Source organism: Delphinapterus leucas, chromosome 19 (assembly GCF_059928025.1).
Source record: "Delphinapterus leucas isolate spDelLeu-1000000601 "Yukka" chromosome 19, BTC_Dleu_Yukka2, whole genome shotgun sequence".
Taxonomy (NCBI): Eukaryota; Metazoa; Chordata; class Mammalia; order Artiodactyla; family Monodontidae; genus Delphinapterus; species Delphinapterus leucas.
The window spans coordinates 47,025,527-47,037,681 of NC_143147.1; the positions used below are offsets into that span (position 1 = coordinate 47,025,527).

General features: G+C 46.9%; 1 protein-coding gene across 1 annotated transcript; it reads left to right on the forward strand.

The window, feature by feature from the left end:
- Positions 1 to 735: 735 nt before the first annotated feature.
- GNGT2 (G protein subunit gamma transducin 2) lies at positions 736 to 5,238 on the forward strand. The gene is made up of 3 exons (XM_022557892.2): positions 736 to 870; positions 1,595 to 1,700; positions 2,150 to 5,238. Exons 2-3 carry the CDS (start codon positions 1,617 to 1,619, stop codon positions 2,273 to 2,275), a joined length of 210 nt encoding a protein of 69 aa, XP_022413600.1. The 5' UTR covers positions 736 to 870; positions 1,595 to 1,616; the 3' UTR covers positions 2,276 to 5,238.
- Positions 5,239 to 12,155: the final 6,917 nt, after the last annotated feature.

A 12,155-nucleotide genomic window follows, 5' to 3' on the forward strand; every position in this document is an offset into this window, starting at 1 on the left:
GGATGGACTCTGGGCCTCCTCCCAGCCCCTCCCACTGGGGAGTCTGTCATTCATTCTAGAGTCAGGAGAAAGAAGAGGATCCCTCACTGACCACATCGGTCCCTTAACATCTGCTCCTTGAGAGGGTTTCCTGTCTTTGGACGGGCGTCAGCCTGAGCAGGAGCTCAGTGACTATTAAATGGCACAGCCCTTGGGTGGTCCTGGGAGGAGACCAAGAGAGAGATCAGGACGTGGGCCCTGAGCTCGGGGACTGCTGAGGGAGACCCACACATGGGGCTCAAGGGGAGGCATGGAGGCAAAAACGTGTGGACACAGGTGTTAGAGGTGTGGCCATGGGCCCAAGTGCTGACAGGCACAGCGTCCTAAGTGAGTACATTTTTACTGAATGAGTGAGTGAAGATTGAGCCGGGAGAACCTTGTAAGGTGAAATGGTGGGGCTCGAAATGGGGACACAAGGCTTCTCGGGTGAGGGAAGTTAGGAGCTGGTCTAGGAATTGCCTCATTGGGAAGAATAGCCTCAGAGCAGGCTCAGAGGTAGGGGAGGAGAGGGCTTGGGAGAGAAGGCCGGGGAAGGGGAGCAATCAGGGCCGGAGGGCGAGAACAGGGAAGCGGGCTGTAAGCCAGAGGGGTCACTACAGGAGGGGGGCCGACGCAGGGGGCAGGGTGCCTGCAGTGGTGGCAGTCTTGGAGGCTCAGGCTGCTGGATGGGCTTAGAACCTTGAGCCTATGATCAGCTTAGGCATCAGAGGTTTGGGCTTCCAAACCATCTGCTTTATTCAAAGACTTTCAGCCGCTGAGGAGCTAGGAGGCTCAAACTCCATCTTGTCTGGGTTGGGGACAAGACTTGAAGTGCACGTTCTTTCTTGGCAGGTAAGAGGGGCTAAGGTTGCACTGGGCTGGGAGCTAGCCTTAGAGTTATTGGGTTAGGCACTGGGCAGGCCTTCCTGATAACCCTGTAGCAGTGATGGGGATGATGATAAATGTATTTGTTCATTATGTGCCAGGCAGTGTGTTAAAATATTTTACATGCATTATTTTCTTAGTACTCACAATAATCATATAAGGTAGGTAGCATTATCATACCCATTTTGCAGATGGGGAAACTAAGGCTCAAGGAGGATGAGCAACTTGCCACAACTTGGAAGCAGCAGAGTCACGATCAGAGTTGGAGTCTGGCAGATTCCAGAGTCTTTCTCTTAGTCACTAAACTACTCTCTCTTCTGACAGGACCTGGAGTTTCCTGAAAACTTCTACCTGTGTCATTAGGTGGAACAATAACTTTGCTTCCCAAATCTGCCTCACTGAAAGAAACTCTTCTCTCCCTTCTCCATGCTCTGATTCCCTTTTCCTCCATAGACAGGTCTTATCTAAAGGGCAAGGATTGTCTGTGCCTCCCCCATGGGGCTGGGAGCATCCTCTCCTCCAGAGGCTAGACTCATAATGGGATGGGGGTGGGGGTGCAGTGAATCTATGGTGAGGGATGAGAATATACGGTGAGCAGGGAAGAGGGTAGAAGTTGAGGTGTGGGGAGTACAGAGGAGGGAGCTGGGGGAGCCCAGGGGATTTGCAATCCCAGCTGTGGAATCCTTTCCAGGACCTGGTCTCTCCAGGGCAGGATGGCCCAGGAGCTCAGTGAGAAGGAGCTTTTAAAGATGGAGGTGGAGCAACTGAAGAAGGAAGTGAAGAACCCAAGAGCTCCGGTGAGCCTCCTATTCCCTTCCCTGCTTCCTCTTCTCCATCCCCTTCTGGTCCTCATGGAGCCGGGACACGAAGGAGGAAGTGATGGACAGCCTGGTGGTGGGCCTTCTCCAGGGCAGTAGAAAGAGCAGGAGGTGCCTCTGGAATGGGATGGGAAGTGGAAGGAGGTCAGGGTTTGATCCCACAAAGGTGTGTAAGAGATAACCTCAGAGCCTCGAGGGCTCAATGTGTCCGGCCCTGTCCCTGGGCTGGACCTGGCCAAAAAGTCCCTCAGGGTAAGAGTCAGGCTTTGCGGTTCTGGTCAAGGAACTCACACCTGCCTGTGCCTCTCATCTTTCTCCTCTCCGGCCTCTATCCCCGCCCTGCCCAGAAGCCTGCTTTCTTGGGACTGAACAAATCATGAATCCCGAGCAACAGACAAGGGCTAGAAGCACACTTTATTTTCTCGCAGATTTCTAAGACAGGAAAGGAGATCAAGGATTACGTGGAGGCGGAAGCAGGAAACGACCCTCTTCTCAAAGGCATCCCTGAGGACAAGAATCCCTTCAAGGAAAAAGGCGGTTGTATGATAAGCTGATGGCACTGGAGCCCCTCATCCTGAATGCCTGCCCCTCCTCAGCCCACTCCTTATCCAGAATCAAGTATCCTGGAACGCCCAGGGAACCAGTGGATGTTCACCTTCTCTTAGTCACAGAATGAGTAAAGATGCCTGGCTGCATGCATCATGAATCCATTCCCCAGTCCTGCTTTGAACTCTTTTCTCCCATTACCACCTGCCTTGTCACTGCTGACCCCACTTGGAAACACTCCCAGGAAAGCTTCCCTGGCTCAGCAGTTGACACCTAAACTCGTGGGGTCTGAAAAGACTGCAGTTCCCTGAGACCTCGGACAGTCCTTGGGAAACAGTTACTCCTCCCATTTCCCCCCTCCACTGTCTGCCTAGGAACCAGAATTCCCATTCAGAGCTTTTGGGTTGAGGACTGGAGTTGGGGCGTCCTTTCCCCCCACCTCATGTCCGGTCCTGTGGAAGTCCCCCTGGTCATTTGGGTCACCCCAGATGGCCTGGTGACAAAAAGAGCTCGTAAAGTCATGATGTCATGATTTATTGAATGTTATTGAGTGCCTGTTCCATGCTGGGCTAGGATAGAAAAGTGAGCTAAATTCAAATGGCTCTTATTTTCATGGAATTTAGCATAGAAGGCATGAAACAGGGATACAGTTTAACCAGTAAGTGCTGCTGTGGGGAAAAGAAAGTCAAGGGTGGTGCGGGAACACACAGCAGGTGGACAGTCAGGGCAATGTGAACTGTCAAAGTGAACTGTTGCAGGCAAATGGGGGCGTGGGGGGTGAGGACAGACCTGGGAGGGGTGAAACATGGGGCTGGAGAGGAAGATGAGCTCAAGTCTAAAGGATCTTGCTGTGAGCTCAGGTAAGAACTTCCTTTTTGACCCTCATTGCAATAGGAACCTGCTGAGGGTATTTAAGCCGCAGAAGGCTAGCTTTTGATTAGCATAAGGGAGGCTGGATCCTGCTAAGGTCGGGAAGACTAATTCCTAGGCCTTGTTAGCAAGAAGATTACTGTCTAAAGGGGCCACAGACAGACGTTCATGATGCAATGCATTCAGTGCAATGTCAGAGAGGTCTGCGTGAAGTATGAGGGGGACACATAGAAGGGCTATCAAATCCAGCTGAGTGGCTGCGTTGCATCCCGGGAGGGAGGACAGGAAAGGCCTTGAAAAGTAGGTGATACTTGGAGCTGAGTCCTAAGGGGTTAAGTTGTAAAGGGTGGATGGGTGGCAAATCTGGTTGAAGGGGCAGTTATGAACAGAGGAATAGATAAACAAAGAAGAAAAAAAGAACATGGGTTTGTATGCAAACACTCATCAGATCAGTTGTTGGAATGTCAAGAGAAAGGCCTAGATTTTTAAGATCTGCTGCTAGACAGGTGGGGTTGGAGACCATCAGAAGGTCTTGTTTGCAGTACTAAACTACTGATTCTGCTGGGAGTGGGCTGGTAATGTTCGCATTTAGAAGGGAATAGCTTTTGACAAGATGGAAAGGAGAAAGAGTGGAGGCAGAGAGGGAGTTAAAGAGATGATTGTGAGCTCAGGGGAGAGGTGGGTTAGGGCAGTGGCTATAAGTCTAGAGGGGGAGTTCTTTGCAAAATAAAGTTTTCAGATCTTTTTTTTTTTTTTTTTTTAGTTTTCAGATCTTGACATCTCATTGAGAAGCGAGGGACAGGGGGTGGTCAAGGATGCTGACAAGTTTCTGGCTTGGAGGGTGAGAGAGAGAATTGAAAGCAAGTATCTGAAAACAAACCTAACATAATACATTGATCTGAAAACAAACCTAACATAATACATTGATCTGAAAACAAACCTAACATAATACATTGAGCTGCAAACTCCCTCAGCCCCTCCCCAGTGGGCCACAGCCCTACGGTGTGTCCTGCTCCTACAGGTGAGGTCATGGGCCACTGGTCAGAATCCAGGGTCTCCCGGGAACCGTCCACTCCTTTCCCAATTCCATAGTAACCCCACTATGCCATTCTGTGACCTCAATAATAAATTCAGCCACCCCAATATACTCTGCTTAAGAGCAGGAAAGGAAGAGGAAACATTTAAATATAATACTTTTTTTTTTTAATGGGGAAGTGTTAATATTTCATATGGCTCCATCAGTAAGAAAGGAAAAACAGATGGGGGCTACAGTCACATGGGTGTAGGTCATGGGCTATGGCTTCCTTCTTGGTTGGAGTTCTTGGTCCAGGGGTGGACTCCCACCTTCATTCCTCAGGACTCTGAACCCTTATCAGGGCTCCAGGTAGAGCAGTGGTTTCTTCTGCCCACCTTTGTTACCTGAAAAACCCAGTCTGCCTCCTGGTGGGTTTCAAGCTAAGAGACACAACCAAGCCAAAGAGTGGGAGAAGGATTTATTACTTACAACAAGTAAGGAGAACACCAGGGATCTTTCCCCAAACAATAAAATTGGGGAAGTTTTAAGCTAAGGATACATGCATACTCATGAAGGGTCCACAGGAGTCCAAGCTTGAGTTGATTGAAGTCATGAGGGTCAGAAAAGGTCCACATCATTATCCCTTAGGTTCCAGCTGATCTGGTGGTTGAGTGCTTCAGGCTAATCTTTACCAGTGAGGCAAAACTGGGAGTCTTTACAACTGATATATTATCTTTGATATAGTACAATAACTTCTCTCGCCTGATAACAGTTGTTTGCTTTTGCATTCTTTTGTTCCCTTAAGATCTTTAATTACTGAGACCTGTTCAAGGGCAAGCATTGTGGCCAGGCTTACATCACCAAATGGCTTAGGCCAAAAATGGCCTGTCTTATGTCAAGAAAGTCATGCCTGGTTCTCTTTCTCCAGGGACCCCTTACCTTATCTACTTACACCTTTACTCAGGGCACAGTGCCCCAGAGGTTCTCTAGGCTCCACCTGTACCTGCCTAGTCCCCCTAAGATGTGGTGACCATCATAGGACCTCAAGATAGTGGTGGGCCCAACAGCTTGACTCCCTTTTCTGTCTGTTTTCCTAGTGCCAGGGGAGCCTTCAGTGGCCAAAGGCAATCTCAGCTTCCATTTCAAAGGAATTAGTATTTTGTGCCCTGGTGACAACATTCCTTCCTTCACATTAGCAAGTTCAGAGGAGGAGAATAAGGGTGGGTCATTGAAGTCATCTGAGCCACCCTTCTCCACCTCCCCCCCACACAGATCCCTGAGCCTTTTGCCATGAAAGGAAAGCACCAGATGGATGTTGTTACTGGTTCAGGTCACAGCACGTCCAGCAGGCTCTTCACAGCGCCTCATCTTTGGAACATGGTATCTCCTCGCTGGCACCAAACTGGGGCTCCACCAGGCCAGTGCTCACTCTGTAAGGCCACCAACGTCCAGATGATGGACCAGATTGACAAACCCCCAGGGACTTTTGCTTTACTGGGATGGAGGAAGAGGGCCATGAAAAGACCAAGCAGAGAGGGTCAGAGGTGTGAGGACACCAAGCAAAGACACGATCATTGAAATTCTGATGATCCTGAGCAGTAAAATAATGCCAAGCCAGCAAAAGGGAGGAAGGTGGGTGGGATGCTCTCGAACTTCTGATTTCCTGGTCAGCTAACATCCAGCTGAATACTTTCCAAGTTTCACATTCTCTAGCACCTTCCTTCCACACTGCACGTTCACCGGAGACTCCCAGGATGAAATTCCCAGGCCTCAGAAGGAGGAGAGGGGAAGAGGAGACAGCTAACTTAGCTAATTCCAGGCTCAGCTCCAGGGCTGGCTGCAGCTTGAAATCCTGCCTAGTGGATCAGGCAGCTTCGCCTCCACCCCTGCAGCCCTAGGGAGTGGAGTCGGGTGTGTGTGTGGGGGGGGGCCGGGGTCTTATCTGCTCAACATGTTGGTGCCTCAGGCAGAGGGCAATTACCCAACCCTGACCTCAGGGTCTCTGGGAAAGTTAGTCAGAGCCCCCAGCCGCCTGCCACCTGTTCCCCAGCTGAGCTTGAGGCCTGGAGACTTAGATCAGCTTTGTGGGTGTATTCCACCTGTGCCGTCACACGGGGCCCCCTGCTTAGAAGGGCCCTGTGCTTCGTTTAACACTCTGTTGCTTCCATCTTGAAATTCTCAGTTTTTGAACATGGGTCCCACACTTTCATTTTGTCCTGGGCCAACACGTGTCTGGTCCTGTGTTGGGAGACAGAGGCCCTGGCCTGCTGGACAAGGCAGGATGCTTATCCAGGAGCAGGGTTTAAAGTGGGGTTCAAAATAGCATCGAAATGCTCGTACTCCCTGCCCCCCTCCACCATTTCTGAGGGTTAGAAGCTGGGGTCGGTGCGGGGGGGAATGACTCTGCAATAGTGTCTCAATGTCCCCCTGGCCCCTCTGACTTTTCTCTATGGGTGAAGGGGGTGACATCACCTGCAGCATCGGAGCTGAGGAAACAAACCAGCGGGGCCAGAAGAGGAGAAAAAGGCCAAGAAGAGATGAGGACTCTGCCCACTGCCCCATGCCGTCTGATCAGATGCAAATTCCTCAAGACTCTAACTTCTACCCTGCTCACACACTCATCTGTCTGTCCCTTTGTTCCAACGGCCTCCACTGAGCTCCCCTCATCTGGCCCCTCTACTCCCACCCCCAACGCCTTGGCTGCAGTGTTTCTCTGTGGCTCCCTTGCTTACCTCCTGTAAGACCAAGTCAAGACTTGTGGGTTTAGCACCAAGGCCCTTCCCACACCATGGGTAAGGGTCCTGCTTACCCCTGCTTACCCCTGAGGCCTCAGCTCTCCCCACTGCTCACCCCACCTGCCCCCAGGGCTCCATCAGTGGAGCTTTTCTTAATTCCTCCACCAGCTCGTGCTGGGCTTGAGACACCTTCTGTATCCAGCTAATTCATGTAGAGTCACAACTAGGCTGAAGCATCCCTTCTAGGAAAGCTTTCCCAGATTCTCTCCTTTATGACTGAATGAATAGGTCATTCAAAATTAGGTAGTTCAGAATTTAAGAAAGAAGTGTAAAACGGCATACCATGAACAGTGCCTCCCTCCTCTTCTCCTATATCCCTCCCTGGAGAAACCAATGTTAACTGTTTCTCACATGAGCTCTCAGAGATGTTTTATGCAGATACAAGTCAACACATATAAACATTCTCCCTTTTTTTACACAAATGGTAGCGCTTCATGCTGTTCTGAGCTTTTGTCTGGATTTCTTTTTTTTAACCTTACCTAGCTGGACTTCACTTACCTTTGGTGCCTACATGTACTCCTGAGCCTATAACCTTTCATTTTAAACTCTCCTTTAGTCTTCCATTTATTAGTCAAGTTTCAAGCTCCTTGAGGGCGGGGGAAAAATCTTTGATTTTTGTATTTCCAGCACCTAGAACATAGTAGGTGCTCAACAAATGGGTGTGGAATGACTGAGTGATTCCTCTTTATAGGCTTACTATGCGCCAGGCATTGTGTATTGAATATACACTATGTCATGTACAAATGAATAAACCAAAGATAATGAATGGACAGCCCTGGGAATATAGCATAATGGAGGGGCCAGGCTAGGCACAGACCCGGCTTCCCTGGAGGTCCTGGTGTTCTGCCCTCTGCTGGTCACTCCAGGCAAGGACAACATCCTGCAGGCGCTACCTTCCCGACGATGTTGTCCCTGGGGGCCCTTCCGTGAAATAAACCCATGGGAGGGGCTCCTCAGACTGCTGGCAAGGAGGAGAGAGAGGTTCTCCCCTCAGCTACTGGGGATGGAAAAGGGAGGAAAGGTGGTGGTGGTGGGGGGTCTCAGAGAGAGAAGTCTCAGAGAAGCTGAGCTAGGAGGGGAAGGAAGAGGGGATGATAGTGCGTTCAGAACCATTAGTGAGCAGTTGTGAAATCACTTTAGTAGTTGTGACCAGATTTATTTCTCTTTAGTATTTATTTCTTTATTTATTCTTTATTTATATTTATTTTGGCTGCGCCAGGCCTTAGTTGCAGCACACAGGATCTTGGTTGAGGCTCATGGGATCTTTAGTTGTGGCAGGCAGGATCTTTAGTTGCGGTGCGCAAACTCTTAGTTGCGGCATGCATGCAGGATCTAGTTCCCGAACAGGGATCAAACCTGGGCCCCGTGCATTGGGAGCGTGGAGTCTTACCCACTGGACCACCAGGGAAGTCCCGAGACCAGCTTTAAAATAATAAAAACATAGAAAATATCAGAGTGCAATTTACATAGAATAAAGGTGAATATTGTTTCTCAAACTTTTATTTCAGTTTTGTGTATGTGTGAACTGGTTTGTGATGTAAAACAGATATCTTACTGAGGATCTTCGTACAAACAAACAAGCAAAACATGGTGAAAGCCACTGGAGACAGGATGAGAAAGGTCGTGGGGAGTAAGTCCTCAGTGGGCATGAGGATTCCCAGCAGAATCAAAGCTCAGAGAAAACCATAATTCAAAAAGACACATGCACCCCAATGTTCATTGCAGCACTATTTACAATAGCCAGGTCATGGAAGCAGCCTAAATGCCCATCGACAGACAAATGGATAAAGAAGATGTGGTACCTATATACAATGGAATATTACTCAGCCATAAAAAGGAACGAAATTGGGTCATTTGTAGAGACGTGGTTGGATCTAGAGACTGTCATACAGAGTGAAGTAAGTCAGAAAGAGAAAAACAAATATCGTATATTAACGCATATATGTGGAACCTAGAAAAATGGTACAGATGAACCGGTTTGCAGGGCAGAAATTGAGACACAGATGTAGAGAACAAACGTATGGACACCAAGGGGGGAAAGTGGCAGGGGGGTGGGGATGGTGGTGCGATGAATTGGGAGATTGGGATTGACATGTATACACTGATGTGTATAAAATTGATGACTAATAAGGTCCTGCTGTATAAAAAATAAATAAAATAAAATTCAGAAATTCAATTTAAAAAAAAATCAAAGCTCAGGGCAGAAGGCAGGGCAACTTTTGTGGAGCTCAACCTCTATCTCAGTGCAGAAATCTTCCTACACCCCATGTGACAAAGACCTTTGAGCTCCCTGACTCCAGACTTCCAGGCACCAGAAGCTCAAAATTTCTCAAGCCTGTTCCATTGATGGACAGCTCAGACTGTTAGAAAGTTCTTCCCATTTGCCCCTCTAACTTCCACCCATGAGTCCTCATTCTCTGCCTCTGTTGCAACCAAGACTAGGAACAACTAGGCAAATAAATTGACAACTAACAAGTGCTCTATAAGTTTTCTTTTCCTTCCCATATAAGCATTTGCTTTTTTCTCAAGAATCTAACTTTCCATAGTCTTTAATATTCTGGTTATCTTTCTAGCAGTTAACATTATTGAGCCTATCATGGATGGGACACAGAGAAAAGGACTTTTTGCTTACTATATTATTAAGTCTTAGAGCACTGCCATGCAAAAGGGACCGTTATTGTCATTTTACAGATGAGGCGCAGAATTTTTTTTCCAGCTTTATTGAGATGTAATTGACATATAACATTGTATAAGTTTTAGGTGTACAACATAATGATTTGATATACACGTATACATTGCCAAATGATTACCACAGTAAGTTTAGTTAACACATCCATCGCCTCACATAATTACAATTTCAGAACATTTAAATTGCTTACCCAAATGCACCCACCCAGTTAGTGGCAGGATGAAATTTATCAGTGTCTTTGTGTGATCCCTAGGATTGAACCTGATCCTCTGAATGTGGTTCAGCTGGCTCAGAATAGAGGCTCTTTATCCTGACTCCCTCTCTGTGGACAGCTTTTGATCTCGGATTTCTCATCTGTGACCATGGCAGAAACATGTCTCTAGGCAGGTACTTTTTGACTTTTGTTTGTTTGTTTTCTTTTGTGAGTTTTTTGTTTTGTTTTTTTGCGGTACGCAGGCCTCTCACTGCTGTGGCCTCGCCCGTTGCGGAGCACAGGCTCCGGACGCGCAGGCTCAGCGGCCATGGCTCACGGGCCCAGCCGCTCCGCGGCATGTGGGATCTTCCCGGCCTGGGGCACGAACCCGTGTCCCCTGCATCGGCAGGCGGACTCTCAACCACTGAGACACCAGGGAAGCCCCCTGTTTTGTTTTTTAACTTATTGAAGTATAGTTGATTTACAATGTTGTGTTAATTTCTGCTGTATAGCAAAGCGATTCAGTTACACATACATATATATACATTCTTTTTCGTATTCTTTTTCGTTATGGTTTATCACAGGATATTAAATATAGTTCCCTGGGCTATGCAGTAGGACCTTGTTATCACTTTTTGACTTTTTAAATTGACATTCAGAATAGTGCATACAACATAATGTGCACTTTAACAAAATTTTGTAAAGTGAACAATCAATGTAACCTCCACCCAAGGACAAGAAATACAATAGTACCAGTACCCCTGGAAGACTGTTGCTGGCCCCTTTCCAATCATGGCCCTCTCTCTTCCCCAAAGTATTCCATATCCTCACTTATATGTGAATTACTCCTTTGCTTTGCTGGATAATTTTACCATCTAAGTTTGCAGCTCTAGACAATATACAGTAGTTAGCTTTGCCTGTTTAGAAACTTTATTTATTTATTTATTTTTGGCTGCTTTGGGTCTTCATTGCTAAGTGCAGGCTTTCTCTAGTTGCAGCGGTGGGGGGGTGCTACTCTTTGTTGCGGTGCGCGGGCTTCTCATTGTGGTGGCTTCTCTTGTTGCGGAGAACGGGCTCTAGGTGCGCGGGCTTCAGTAGTTGTGGCTCACCGGCTCCAGAGCATAGGCTCAGTAGTTGTGGCTCTCTGCGGCATGTGGGATGTGGGATCTCCCCGGACCAGTGCTCAAAGCTGTGACCCCTGCATTGGCAGGCAGATTCCTAACCACTGCGCCACCAGGGAAGTCTCAAGAAACTTTATACAAATGGAATAATTTATCATTTATCCTTTTGTATCTACCTTCTTCTGTTCAATACTTTAAAAAAAATTCACCCATTTCGTTGCATGTAGTTGTCCATTTGTTTTGTTGCTGTGTAATATTCCATTGTGTGGCCTTACTGCAAATTATTTATCCATTCTACTGTAGGTGGACATTTGAGTTCCAATTTTTGGCTATTATGTTGCCCAAAACTCTTACACGTGTCTCTAAGTGCACAAAAGTACACATTTCTGTGGGTATATGCACAAGAATGAAATTGCTAGATCATAGGGTATGATATCTTCAACTTTAGTAGATATCAAACTGCTTTCCACCAATTTACTCTCCTTTGAGAATTCACATTATTCCATATTCTCAATAACATTCAGCATTGTCATTCTGGTGAGTGGTATCTCAATGGCATCTCATTGAGCTTTTAATTTGCATTTTCCTGATGACTGATGTGTTGCATCTTTTCGTGTGTACCGGTTATTTTGGATTTCCTTTTTTTTTATGAAGTGCCAGTCCAAGCCTTTTGTTATTTTCCATTAGGTTGTTTGTCTTTTTTCTTACTGAATTTTAGGAGCTTTTAATATACTCTGGATACAAGCTGTCAGTTATGCATTACAAATATCTTTTCCTATTCTATGGCTTACTTTTCACTTCCTTTTTGGCGTCTTTTGAGAAGAAAAACATAGACTATCATATTAATATGGTGACATATATCAAACTTTCAGAACCTTTTGTGTCTTGCTTAAGAAGACTTTCCCTACCCTGAGGTCATGAAGATATTCTATGTTGTCTTCCAAAGCTTTATTGCTCTCTTTTTTCTTTTTTTCACATAAAGGTCTATAATTCACATGCAATGTATTGCTGTGTTAGTGAAAACTGGGAGGAATTTGATTTCATATTTTTCCATATGGACACTCAATTGTCCCAGAATAATTTATTGAGAAAAGGTCCTTTTCCCCACTGCCCTGTTGTGCTATATTTGCCATAAGTCACTGGTCCAAGTATGTGCGCAGCTCTATCCGGGCTCTCCATTCTGTCCCATTGGTATGTTTGTCTTT